Here is a 14,163-nt window from a genome sequence, read left to right on the forward strand (position 1 = left end):
GACTGGGGAAATGTGTCTAAGAAATGGAAAGCTTGAAATAAATCATTCTCTAACTATTATGATTCTGACATTTCACTTTCCTACAATAACGTTGGAAATACTAACTGATCTAAGACAGGGAATATTTTACTAGGATTAAATGTCGGGAATTGTGAAAAACTGAAATGTTTTGGCTAAGGTGTATGTAAACTCTCCGACTTCAACTGTAGGTTGGGCACTGAAAGATTTAAGACCTTTTTAAATTACACAAAAATCTGTCAGTCAGTCATCCATCCATCCATCCATCCATTCATTCATTCATTCATTTTCCATTCATTCATTCAATTCATTCATTCATTCATCCATCCATTCATTTCATTATTTCATTCATATTCATTCATTCCTTCATTCATCATTCATTCATCATTTCATTCATCTCATCATTCATTCAATCCATACATTATCATTCATTCATTCATCCATTCATTCAGCCATTTCATGCATTCATTCATTCATTCATTCATCATCCATTCATCCATTCATCATCCATTCATCCTCATCCCATCCATTCATTCTCATTCATTGCATCCATTCCATTCATTCATTCAGTTGCATTCATTCATCTCATTCCTCCTTCATTCATGCATTCATGTCATTCATTCATTCATCATTCATTCCATCATTCTCCATCCATCCACATCCATTCAGTTCATTCATCATTCATTCAATTCATTCCTCCCTCCCTCCTCCCCCCCTTCCCTCCCTCCCTCCCTCCCCCCTCCCTCCCCCCTCCCTCCTTCCCTCCCCTCCCCCCCTCCCTCCCTCCCTCCCTCCCTCCCTCCCTCCCTCCTCCCTCCCTCCCTCCCCTCCCTCCCTCCCTCCCATCATTCCCTCATCCATCATTCATCATGTGTGTTCTGTGTCTCCAGAGCTGCCCACATGCCTGCTGTGTGTGTGTCTTGACCGGCTCTGTGTACTGTGAGGAGGTGTTCCAGAGAGACTGCTGTGCCCCACCCTGCCAAGAGAGACCGCCTACCTCTACGCCCGTTATAACAAGATCAACAAGATCACCAATAAAGACTTCGCAGAAATCGGTGAGTAGGGGGTTGAAACTTACAGGAAAGTTTATAGTTAGGAAGTTCCTGATTTCTCCAAACGTCCTGGTTGAGGATTCCTCTCTTTGCGTGGATTATATCAAGACCTGAGGCCGAATATCTGGGGAAATTCAGGATTTCTAGAAACTCTGGGGAAATTAATACTACTGGTTAACATGCCCTAGGCATAGTTTAATACATACGTGAGGCACGCTCAACATATACCATAGTACTTTGGCAACTAGTTGTCCTACCTATATACATACTACTGGAACAGGCGTCCGTACATATACTATATACTACTGGACACCTGTCCTACATATTATAGATACTACTGGAACACGTCTCCATATATAATACTACTGGAACATGCCCAACATATGCAGAGGAAACATTCAGTCAGGGAAGAACAGAAGTATAAACAGATGGACATTTTCTTGGCCTGTGGGGGTCTGTAGACATATTGGTGGATATCGACATGCCTCTTTTTATGTTGGCATATGTTTGTGTTTGTGGATGTTATGTGGGCCCCTCGGAGCCTGGCGCTTGGACCTTTCCGACATAATAGAGCACATCTGCGGACTTTTAAAGCTGGGCGAGACACAGAATCGTCTGGCAAACGTCTCTCGGGTTTCTTCTACTCCCAGTTTTAGAATTTACAACATTAGAAGTTTAAACCCCAGAAGGATAGTTTCTGAACATCCATAATTGCTGGATGTGTACATGTAGGGTAATAATAGTCTATATGTGCATAACTTACTTTATTTATTGATTAAACATTACCCTATCAGAGCATGAAGGGCTACAGCTAAGCAGTGGGCTATGGTGTCGATAAAACAGCAATTTTCGCAATTTACAAACCTTGGAATCGACAATTTAAGTTCTAATCTATTCTACTCCAATCTATTCTATGCAGAGACTCTGAAGGGATCGACCTGACGGGGGAACCTGTTCTGAAACTTATGTTCGATTCTGATTCTAGAATTAGAGTATGTTTCTTTGTCCTACCCGTTCTATCTCATCTTATCTCCATGACTCTAGAAGGAATCGACCTAGGGGAACCTGATCTCGAGATCCAGGACGGAGCGTTCTCCAAGCTTACCTGTTGGAGAACTCAATTTGGCTGGAATCATCTGGTCAGCTACCCATGCTGAGCCATGATATCTGGGCTACCAGGACTTGGCTTCTAGAGCCATGATATCTGGGCTACCAGGACTTGGCTTCTAGAGCCATGATATCTGGGCTACTAGGACTTGGCTTCTAGAGCCATGATATCTGGGCTACCAGGACTTGGCTTCTAGAGCCATGATATCTGGGTTACCAGGACTTGGCTTCTAGAGGAGCATTGACCACGTTGTTAAACTAACACACCCAACATGTGGACAGATTAGACAAACATAGCCAGTGCTATTGTAAATGAATAAATCATTCCAGAAGTATTCTATAAAAAGAGTAATACGGTGCCTTACATATATGCCGTAGGCTGGACAGCTAAATCAAATAAACAATTAAATTCATTCTGTGTCTCCAGAGCTGCCCACGTGCCTGCTGTGTGTGTGTCTGACCGGCTCTGTGTACTGTGAGGAGGTCGTTCCAGAGATGACTGCTGTGCCCACCCTGCCCAAGGAGACCGCCTACCTCTACGCCCGTTATAACAAGATCAACAAGATCACCAATAAAGACTTCGCAGAAATCGGTGAGTAGGGGTTGAAACATACAGGAAAGTTTATAGTTAGGAAGTTAACTGATTTCTCCAAACGTCCTGGTTAGAGGATTCTCTCCTTGCTTATTTTCACCTGAAGCCAGATATCTGGGAAATTCAGGATTTCTAGAAACCTGGGAAATAATACTACTGGAACATGCCCTACATATTTAATACTACTGGAACACGTCCAACATATACCATACTACTGGAACATGTCCTACATATATAATACTACTGGAACACGTCCTACATATATAATACTACTGGAACATGTCCTACATATATAATACTACTGGAACACGTCCTACATATATAATACTACTGGAACATGCCCAACATATGCAGAGGAACATTCAGTCAGGGAAGAAAGAAATATAACAGATGGACATTTTCTTGGCCTTGTGGAGGGTCTGTAGACATATGGTGGATATCGACATGCCTCTTTTAGTTGGGCATATGTTTGTGTTTGTGGATGTTATGTGGGCCCCTCGAGGCCTGGCCTTGGACCTTTCCTGACATAAGTAGAGGCACATCTGGATTTAAAGCTGGCGAGACAGAATGTCTGGCAAACTCTCTCGGGTCTCTATCCCAGTTTTAGATTTACACTGTAGAAGTTTAAACTCCCAGAAGGATAGTTCTGAATCATCCATATTGCTGTGTGTACATGTGGAAAATAGTCTAAATATTGCATAACTTACTTTATTTATTGATAAACATTCCTATCAGAGCATGAGGGCTACAGCTAAGCAGTGCTATGTGTTAGATAAAACAGCAATTTCGCAATTTTACAACCTTGGATCGACAATTAAGTTCTAATCTATTCTACTCCAATCTATTCTATGCCAGAGACTCTGAAGGGGATCGACCTGACGGGGAACCTGATCTCTGAACTTATGTTCGATTCTGATTCTAGAATTAGAGTATGTTCTTTGTCCTACGTTCTATTCCATCTTATCTCCAGTGACTCTGAAGAGAATCGACCTGACGGGGAACCTGATCTCGGAGATCCAGGACGGAGCGTTCTCCAAGCTTACCCTGTTGGAGGAACTCAATTTGGCTGAGAACCAACTGGTCAAGTTACCCATGCTGCCCGGCAAGCTCACCACCTTCAACGCCAACCACAACCGGCTCAAAACCAAAGGGGTCAAGGCCAACGCCTTCAAGGTATGTTTCAGTCCATTATACTCCCAAGTGGTGTACTAAGATACTCAACAACAATGTTTCCATCCCGCTGGGATCTGTGTCAGGTAAGACCATTCAGGATCTTTGTCAGGTAAGATGGTAAGACTGTCTTACCTGACAAAGATCCTGAACGGTCTTACCTGACAAAGATCCTGAACGGTCTTACCTGACAAAGATCCTGAACGGTCTTACCTGACAAGTCTGAACGGTCCTTACCTGACAAAGATCCTGACACGGATCTTACTTGACAATCAGATCCTGAGCTCTTATTGACAATAGACTGACGTGTCTTACCTTGGACAAAGACCCTTGCCTTACCTGTCAAAGACCTTGCTGTCTTACCTGCACATATCCTGAAATGTCGCTAATACATTGGTGATTTGTGTAGCTTAGCTACAATGTAAGCGCACCTTGGTGCTTCTGCTGTTTTGGCTCGTCAGGGTCTGATTGAGCATCTTTCCTAGGCCTACGCTCTCTTAATACACTACATTGTTATCCAGCCATGTTTGGAAGGTAGGAGTTTGTAAAGCAATGAAAAATAATCCTTATATATAATAATGAGGGCGGCAGCGTGGCCTAGTGGTTAGAGTGTAGAGGTGGCCAGCGTAGCGTAAGTGGTTAGAGTGTAGAGGTGCCGCGTAGCCTAGTGGTTAGAGTGTAGAGGTGGCAGCGTAGCCTAGTGGTTAGAGTGTAGAGGTGGCAGCGTAGCCTAGTGGTTAGAGTGTAGAGACGGCAGCGTAGCCTAGTGGTTAGAGTGTAGAGACGGCAGCGAAGCCTAGTGGTTAGAGCGTTGGACTAGTAACCGAAAGATTGCAAGATCGAATCCCCGAGCTGACAAGGTGCAAATCTGTCGTTCTGCCCCTGAACAAGGAAGTTAACACATTGTTCCCTGGTAGGTGTAACAGTTTACTTTTAGTCTGTCCCCTCGCCCCGACCCGGGCGCGAACCAGGGACCCTCTGCACACATCAACAACCGTCACCCACGAAGCATCGTTACCCATCGCTCCACAAAAGCCGCGGCCCTTGCAGAGCAAGGGGAACCACTACTTCGAGGTCTCAAAGCGAGTGACGTCACCGATTGAAAGGCTATTAGCGCGCACCGCCACTAACTAGATAGCCATTTCACATCGGTTACATAGGCCGTCATTGAACATAAGAATTTGTTCTTAACTGACTTGCCTAGTTAAATAAAAATAACAAATAAAATAAGGTTGGTGATTTTTGCTCTGTATTGTCATGCAGAAACTGAGGCAGCTGGTTAACCTGTTCCTCGGAGACAATGAGCTGGAAGCCGTGCCAGTGATCCCTGAGAGCGTCCGCATTATTCACCTACAGGTCAGTACCACACACTAGACTCAGACTAGACACTACAGAATGAGTTCAAAACGGCATGCCTCGGAGTCTGAGTTTATCCTGACAGGGGTAGCGAAGTTCCAGAAACTTTTACAAAGTTTCCCAGAAATCTGAGTGCTTAACCTGACTGCTTGACCTGACCAGGAAAAAGTATTGAAATGGTCAAATAGCACTGCTCTCTGAGTGCTGTCTGGGGTTCCTCCTGACTAGGATAGCTCTAATGTCTGGGGCCTGAGTTTCTCCTGACTAGGATAGCTCTAATGTCTGGGCCCTGAATTTCTCCTGCTCATACATGATCAAGAAAAACTCCTAGAGTAGGAAGTACCCTTACCCAGAGATGGGCAACTGATGGCGCAGAACTCGGAATTTACTGTTGAGAGTTAGCGTAAAAGGCCAGGGCCCTGGCTACTGGTAAAATGCATTTAGTTAAGAGAGTTAAAGCTGCAATGTGTCACTTTTTGGGCGACTCGACCAAATTCACACAGATATGTGTTTTATAGATCTGTCATTCTCATTGAAAGCAAGTCTAAGAAGTGGTAGATCTGTTCTATGTGCAGTATTTCTATGCTTCCCGTTCTCAAGTTTAATTTTTGCGTCTTTTACTTTCGGTTTTGTCCACCAGCTTCAAACAGCTAAAAAATACAATATTTTTGGTTATGTCAAATATATTTCACAGTGGTTTAGATGGTACAATAATTCTCTACACTCTACATTCTCTACACACAGTGCTTATTTGTCACATAAACGGACATTTTTTGCAACCCGGAAATGGCGGAGCTATTTCTGCATATTGCACCTTTAAGTACTTTAACTGCACAAATAGTTTGATTGCACAAATCACTTGACTGCATGTGTCGGTATGGATGTGCGTATGCAGACCCGTGTGCCACTGTGGCCCCACATGAGTCATTACCATATCAAAGTTGCCCATCCCTGTCCTAGAGTAATAATGATCCTGCTCTTCCTCTCTCTTTTCTCTACCATACAGAACAACAACATCACTGATGTCACCTCCGACACGTTCTGTAACGGCAACAACACGTACTACGTCAGACCCAACCTGATGGAGGTGAGGTTGGATGGGAACCCAGTGCTGCTGTCCAAGTCGCCCGACAGCTTCACCTGCCTCAACTCTCTTCCCGTCGGAAAGTACCGCTAAACACAAGACTCCCTGGGGAGAAAGGTCTTCTGTAAGGTTGCAAAATTTCGGTAACTTTTCCAAAATTCCCAGGTTTTCCATAAATCCTACTTGGAGGTGTCCTGGAATCAGGAGGGAATACGGAATACTCCAAACAGGATTTCTGTATAACTAGGGGATTTAGGGAAGAGTTTTCCGGCGTTAATGGACTTCCTGGTTATATAACGTTACAGTAGTAAAACAGACAGCTTCTACAGGGCTTTCAGCCAGCCAGACACGTTCTGGATAGATTCAATTCCCTATTCTACTTGACGAAGACAAGACCATCTGATATGACTGGTCGTCTACACCATGCATTCCATTTCTGTCTGAACGTTTCTTCTGTAAAAATTGTACCCAGGTCTTTCTCAGTGTCTTTCAGAAGGCTAGTGGATTGGGACTGAAAACGTTAGCATGTTCACTTTAGCATGCTACGTCAGGCTTCCTCTCTGTGTTGTTTCTGATTTAATTTCCTTTACCTTTTAGACACGTCTTGAACATAAACTTGATGAGCTAAAGGGTCTGAAGCCTTTGTAAATACATCTTTTATTCAACGTCTGCTTCTGCCTAATGTATGAATTATGACTTCTTCAACATGTCGAGTCAAGCTTTTGGCTTTCTGAATTCTGTGAATTACCTTCATGTAAACTGGTTCTTAAGTAGAAGTTGACAATACATGTATCTTTGAAATACGCAGCCTGTAGTAATGTGAACCTAATGCGTCTGTGTCTCAAAATTGTAAGCTTTGATATTGAAGTGGTGGAATCAGAGGTGGTATGATCCTTTTCTAAAGTCCTTTTAGGAATTAGGAATTATTACCTGTGATTATTACCTGTGATTACTACATGTGATTATCAGTGATTATCAGCGATTATCACCTGTGGTTATTACCTGTGATTATTACATGTGATTATAACCTGTGATTACTACATGTGATTATTTCCTGTGATTATTACCTGAGGTTATCACCTGTGGTTACTACATGTGATTACTACCTGTGATTATTACCTGTGATTACTACATGTGATTATTACCTGTGGTTATCACCTGTGGTTACTACCTGTGATTATTACCTGTGATTATCACCTGTGGTTATCACCTGTGGTTACTACCTGTGATTATTACCTGTGATTATTACCTGTGATTATCACCTGTGGTTATCACCTGTGGGTTACTAAACCTATTGATATTGGCCTGTGGCGTTCATTACTGTGGTTATCACCTGTGGTTACTACCTGTGATTATTACTGTGATTACTAACCTGTGATTATCACTGTGATTCTCACCTGCTGGTTACTACTGTGGTTATACCTGTGGTTACTACCTGTGGTTATCACCTGTGATTACTACCTGTGGTTATTACCTGTGGTTATTACCTGTGGTTACTACCTGTGATTATTACCTGTGATTATTACCTTTGATTCTGACCTGTACAGTAAAAACCACAAAATTGTATTTGACCGTGGCTGTGTTTTTATATATTTTAATACAATTAAAATACTTTTTTTTTTTAAAATAAACCCTGCATGAACGTCAACCAAACAAAACCCATCTTGTTTTCCCGAGTGTAATTTGTAAACAACAACAACCATTAACATTGACACGGTATAGAGAAGTTAAGAGCAGGGGATAACGTTCTCCACAATAACAAACTATGAACTGCAAGGAAAGCAAATATCTACGGTTTAGTAGTTTAACACACATTCAAATAGTGGAGACCTGGGTAAATAATGTTCCTTTAAGCCAGCCAACTTGGCAGACACCACCACTACACACTCCAAGTAAATAGGAGAATGGTTAACAATCCATATTGCTCCTGCAGTTTGATTTCCTTTCCCATCTTGATATAAAACATGCTTTCAGACCTCCCCCCTCTAATACACACACACAACTCACCGCAAGCCCCCCCCCTCTAATCACACAACCCAACTCACAGCAGCCCCCCCCTCTAATACACACACACAACTCACAGCAGCCCCCCCCTCTAATACACACACACAACTCACAGCAAGCCCCCCTCTAATACAAGCACACACCAACTCACAACAGCCCCCCCCCTCTAATACACACACACAACTCACAACAGCCCCCCCTCTAATACACACACACAACTCACAACAGCCCCCCCCCCCTCTAATACACACAACACACTCACAACAGCCCCCTCCCCTCTAATACACACACACAACTCACAACAGCCCCCCCCTCTAATACACACACACAACTCACAACAGCCCCCCCTCAATACACACACACAACTCACAACACCCCACCCCCCCCCTCCCTAATACACACACACAACTCACAACAGCCCCCCCTCTAATCAACACACAACTCACAACATCCCCCCCCCCTCTAATACACACACACAACTCACAACAGCCCCCCCTTAATACAACACACACAACTCACAACAGCCCCCCCCTCTAATACACACACACAACTCACAACAGCCCCCTTCCCCTCTAATACACACACACAACTCACAACAGCCCCCCCCTCTAATACACACACAACTCACAACAGCCCCCCCTCTATAATCACACACACAACTCACAACAGCCCCCCCCCCTCTATACACACACACTCACAACAGCCACCCCCCCCTCTAATACACACACACAACTCACAACAGCCCCCCCCCCTCTAATACACACACACAACTCACAACAGCCCTCCCCTCTATACACACACACAAACTCACAACACCACCCCCCCCCCCCCCTAACAATCAGAAGCTCAATACAAACTTCTGTATCCGACGAAGGCAAACTATTTCCACTGATATACATTATAACAGCACACCATCAGATATTGCTTCTCTAGCAGGGTTTAATAGTAAGAGTACGTTTTTTCCAGTTATTAAGCCTGATTCTCCAACAATAATGTGATCTGCTGTCTTCAACCAGGATCTCAGCGATCACTGCCTCATTGCCTGCATCCGTAACGGGTCTGCGGGTCAAACGACCTCCACTCATCACTGTCAAAACGCTCCCTAAAACACTTCAGCGAGCAGGCCTTTCTAATCGACCTGTCCCGGGTATCCTGGAAAGATATTGACCTCATCTGTCAGTAGAGGATGCCTGGTCGTTCTTTAAAAGTGCCTTCCTCACCATCTTAAATAAGCATGCCCCATTCAAAAAATGTAGAACAAGGAATAGATATAGTCCTTGGTTTCATCCAGACTTTTCTGCCCTTGACCAGCACAAAAACATCTGTGGCGTTCTGCATTAGCATCGAATAGCCCCCGTGATATGCAACTTTTCAGGGAAGTTAGGAAACAATATACACAGGCAGTTAGGAAAGCTAAGGCTAGCTTTTCAAACAGAGATTTGCATCCTGTAGCTCTAACTCCAAAAAGTTCTGGACACTGTAAAGTCCATGGAGAATAAGAGCACCTCCTCCCAGCTGCCCACTTGCACTGAGGCTAGGAAACACTGTCACCATCGATAAATCCACTATAATTGAGAATTTCAATAAGCATTTTTCTACAGCTGGCCATGCTTTCCACCTGGTTACCCCTACCCCGGTCAACACCCTGCACCCCCCCCCCCCCCAGTAGCTCGCCCAAGCCTCCCCCATTTCTCCTTCACCCAAATCCAGATAGCTGATGTTCTTAGAGGCTGCAAAATCTGGACCCCTACAAATCAGCCAGGCTAGACAATCTGGACCCTCTCTTTTTAAAAAGATCTGCCGAATTTGTTTGCAACCCCTATTACTAGCATGTTCAACCTCTCTTTCGTATCGTCTGAGATTCCCAAAGATTGGAACGCCTGCCGCGGTCATCCTCCTCTTCAAATGGGGGGACACTCTAGACCCAATTGCTACAGAGCTATATCTATCCTACCTGTCTTTCTAAGGTCTTCGAAAGCCAAGTTAACAAACAGATCAGCGACCATTTTGAATCCCACCGTGCCTTCTCCGCTATGCAATCTGGTGTCAGAGCTGGTCATGGGTGCACCTCAGCCACGCTCAAGGTCCTAAATGATATCATAACGCCATCGATAAGAGACATTACTGGTCAGCGCGTATTCATTGACCTGGCCAAGGCTTCCGACTCTGTCAATCACCACATTCTTATTGGCAGACTCAACAGCCTTGGTTTCTCAAATGAATTGCCTCGCCTGGTTCACCACTACTTCTCAGACAGAGTTCAGTGTGTCAAACGGAGGGCCTGTTGTCCGGACCTCTGCAGTCTCTATGGGGGTGCCACAGGGTTCAATTCTCGGGCCGACTCTCTTCTCTGTATACATCAATGATGTCGCTTTGCTGCTGGTGATTCTTTGATCCACCTCTACGCAGACGACACCATTCTGTATACTTCTGGCCTTCTTTGGACACTGTGTTAACTAACCTCCAGATGAGCTTCAATGCCATCAACTCTCTTCCGTGGCCTCCAACTGCTCTTAAATGCAAGTAAAACTAAATGCATGCTCTTCAACCAATCACTGTCCGCACCTGCCCGCCCGTCCAGCATCACTACTCTGGACGGTTCTGACTTAGAATATGTGGACAACTACAAATACCTAGGTGTCTGGCTAGACTGTAAACTTCCCTTCCAGACTCATATTAAGCATCTCCAATCCAAAATTAAATCTAGAACCGGCTTCCTATTTCGCAGCAAAGCATCCTTCACTCATGCTTCCAAACATACCCTTGTAAAACTGACCATCCTACCGATCCTCAACTTTGGCGATGTCATCTATAAAATATCCTCCAACACTCTACTCAACATATTGGATGGAGTCTATCACAGTGCCATCTGTTTTGTCACAAAAGCCCCATATATTACCACCACTGCGACTGTATGCTCTCGTTGGCTGGCCATCGCCTTTATACTCGTCGCCAAACCCACTGGCTCCAGGTCATCTACAAGTCTTTGCTAGGTAAAGCCCCGCTTATCTCAGCTCACTGGTCACCATAGCAGCACCCACCTGTGGCACGCGCTCCATTAGGTATATCTCACTGGTCAACCCCAAAGCCAATTCCTCCTTTGGCCGCCTTTCCTTCAGTTCTCTGCTGCCATGACTGGCACGAATTGCAAAAATCACTGAAGCTGGAGACCCATATCTCCCTCACTAACTTTAAGCTGCAGCTGTCAGAGCAGCTCACAGATCACTGCACCTGTAGATATCCCATCTGTAAACAGCCCATCCAACTACCTATCCCATACTGTATTTATTTATTTATCTTGCTCCTTTGCACCCCAGTATCTCTACTTGCACATTCATCTTCTGCAACATCTACCATTCAGTGTCTAATTGCTATATTGTAATTACTTCGCCACCCTGGCCTATTTATTCCCTTACCTCCCTTATCTTACTCATTTGCACTCACTGTATATAGATTTTTTATTTTATTTTGTATTATTGACTGTATGTTTGTTTATTCCATGTGTAACTCTGTGTTGTTGTATGTGTCGAACTGATGTGCTTTATGTTGGCCAGGTTGCAGATGTAAATGGGAACTTGTTCTCAACTAGCCTACCTGGTTAATAAAGGTGACAAAAAAATATCTGGCAAAAGATATCACACTGCTCATCTGTAAGCTTGACAGGTTGCCTAGGCATAGAGGTAGGCTAGGGTATAGGAGGTTGGCTAGGTTATAAGAGGGTAGCTTAGATTATAAGAGGTTGGCTAGTATAAGAGGTAGGCCAGGTTATAAGATGTTATAAGACGTAAGCTAGGCTATAAGAGGTAGGCTAGGCTATACGAGCTATAAGAGGCTATATGAGGTAGGCTAGGCTATACGAGGCTATAAGAGGCTATACGAGGTAGCCTAGGCTATACGGGCTTAAGAGGCTATAAGAGGTAGGCTAGGCTATACTAGGATATAAGAGGCTCTAAGAGCTAGGCTAGGCTATAGAGGTTGGCTATCTTATATAAGAGGTAGGCTAGGATGTAAGAGGCTTGACTAGGCTATAAGAGGTTGTTTAGGTTGTGAGAGAGTTGGCTATGCTATAAGAGGCTGCTAGGCTATAAGAGGCTGGCTAGGCTATAAGAGGTTGTTAGGTTGTAAGAGAGTTGGCTAGGCTAAAATAAGTTGGCTAGGCTATAAGAGGCTGGCTAGGCTATAAGAGGCTGGCTAGGCTATAATAGGTTGTCTAGGTTATAAAGAAGTTGGGCTAGGCTATAAGAGGCTGGCTAGGCTATAAGAGGTTGTCTAGGTTATAAAAGAGTTGGCTAGGTTATAAAGAGGCTGGCTAGGCTGGCTAGGCTATAAGAGGTTGTCTAGGTTATAAAAGAGTTGGCTAGGCTATACAAGGGTTGGCTAGGCTGCAAAAGGTTGGCAATGTTATAAGAGGCAGGGTAGGTTATAAGTGGTAGGCTATCTTATAAGAGGTAGGCTAGCATGTAGGAGGCTTGGCTAACCACTAGGCTACCTGCCGCCCTGACGCCCATTTCTGCTCAATAAAGAAGTTATCAGCAAATTCAGTGCTTGTAGGAAAAGTGCACTTATTATTATTTATTCATTTTTTCAATATTTTTTTTTTGGGGGGGTAAGTCTTATTGAAGATACTCTTTTCCATTATATAGTCTAGTCCATTACATAGTCAGATGGTCCTCTTAACAGAGAAGTATAGAGAGTTAGTTGGTCCTCTTAACAGAGAAGTATAGGGAGTCAGATGGTCCTCTTAACAGAGAAGTATAGGGAGTCAGATGGTCCGAACCGACCTCATAAAGTTCAAATCGCTCAGCAATAGGACAGAACAAATGTTTTCTGCAGAAGAGAAAACATTTGATGGCATTTCTGTTTGGAAGGAGCAGATCTGTTGAAATCTCCAGACTGAAGTTGATAAATTCACTAAAGTAAACATCTGTCTATAAACTTTAATACTTACTCAAGGATTCAGCAATAAAATGGCTTAAATCTATGGCTACTTTTCCACAACTGGGCAAATATAACTAGAGAGATGATGCCAAGGCTCTGGTCAAGCCAAACACAAAGGTTACTTCCAAAATGCTTCCCTATTCCCTACATAGTGTACCAATTCTGAAGGGCCCAGCATTCCAAATGGCATCTTATTCCCTACGTTGTGCACTACTTTTTTACCAGGGCCCCTGCACACTATTCCCTATATAGTGCCCTTCTTTTGACCAAAACCCTATGAGCCCTGGTCAAAAGTAGTGTCCTACATAGGGAATAGGGTGCCATTTGGGACGCACAGGAGAACAGTCTTCCAGCAGCACAGACTAGGGACGACAAATCGGTTCTCATCAAACAACAGCCTGAGGATTTAACTCTAACCTGGGCAGTGAGCCTAGTGGCCAGAACCAATGTTATACACACCTGGGCAGTGAGCCTAGTGACCAGAACCAATGTTATACACACCTGGGCAGGTAGCTAGTGCCAGAACCAATGTATACACACCTGGGCAGTGAGCTAGTGACCAGAACCAATGTTATACACACCTGGGCAGTGAGCCAGTGACCAGAACCAATGTTATACACACCTGGGCAGTGAGCCTAGTGACCAGAAACCAATGTTATACACACCTGGGCAGTGAGCCTAGTGACCAGAAACCAATGTATACACACCTGGCAGTGAGCCTAGTTACCAGAACCAATGTTACACACCTGGCAGTGAGCCTAGTGACCAGACCAATGTTATACACACCTGGGCAGTGAGCCTAGTGACCAGAACCAATGTTATACACACCTGCGGCAGTGAGC

The 14,163-nt window shown here is 44.2% G+C and overlaps 1 protein-coding gene and 1 long non-coding RNA gene across 2 annotated transcripts in view; one reads left to right on the top strand and one right to left on the bottom strand.

The window, feature by feature from the left end:
• The window catches only part of LOC112078250 (mimecan), a 10,739-nt gene extending 3,553 nt beyond the window's left edge, over positions 1-7,186 (top strand). Inside the window, 4 exon segments of the mRNA XM_070441993.1 lie at positions 2,607-2,769; positions 3,740-3,942; positions 5,203-5,295; positions 6,302-7,186. Of these exon segments, the coding sequence (XP_070298094.1) occupies positions 2,607-2,769; positions 3,740-3,942; positions 5,203-5,295; positions 6,302-6,472 (630 nt within the window). The 3' untranslated portion in view covers positions 6,473-7,186.
• Positions 7,187-7,575: 389 nt separating this feature from the next.
• On the bottom strand, positions 7,576-7,764 carry LOC139026668 (uncharacterized). The gene is made up of 2 exons (XR_011478536.1): positions 7,713-7,764; positions 7,576-7,654 (listed from the first exon to the last, which is right to left on the bottom strand). It is a non-coding gene; the product is annotated as an uncharacterized lncRNA (long non-coding RNA).
• Between the last annotated feature and the right edge of the window lie 6,399 nt (positions 7,765-14,163).

The sequence above is a fragment of the Salvelinus sp. IW2-2015 genome, unplaced genomic scaffold, assembly GCF_002910315.2.
Source record: "Salvelinus sp. IW2-2015 unplaced genomic scaffold, ASM291031v2 Un_scaffold5447, whole genome shotgun sequence".
Taxonomy (NCBI): domain Eukaryota; kingdom Metazoa; phylum Chordata; class Actinopteri; order Salmoniformes; family Salmonidae; genus Salvelinus; species Salvelinus sp. IW2-2015.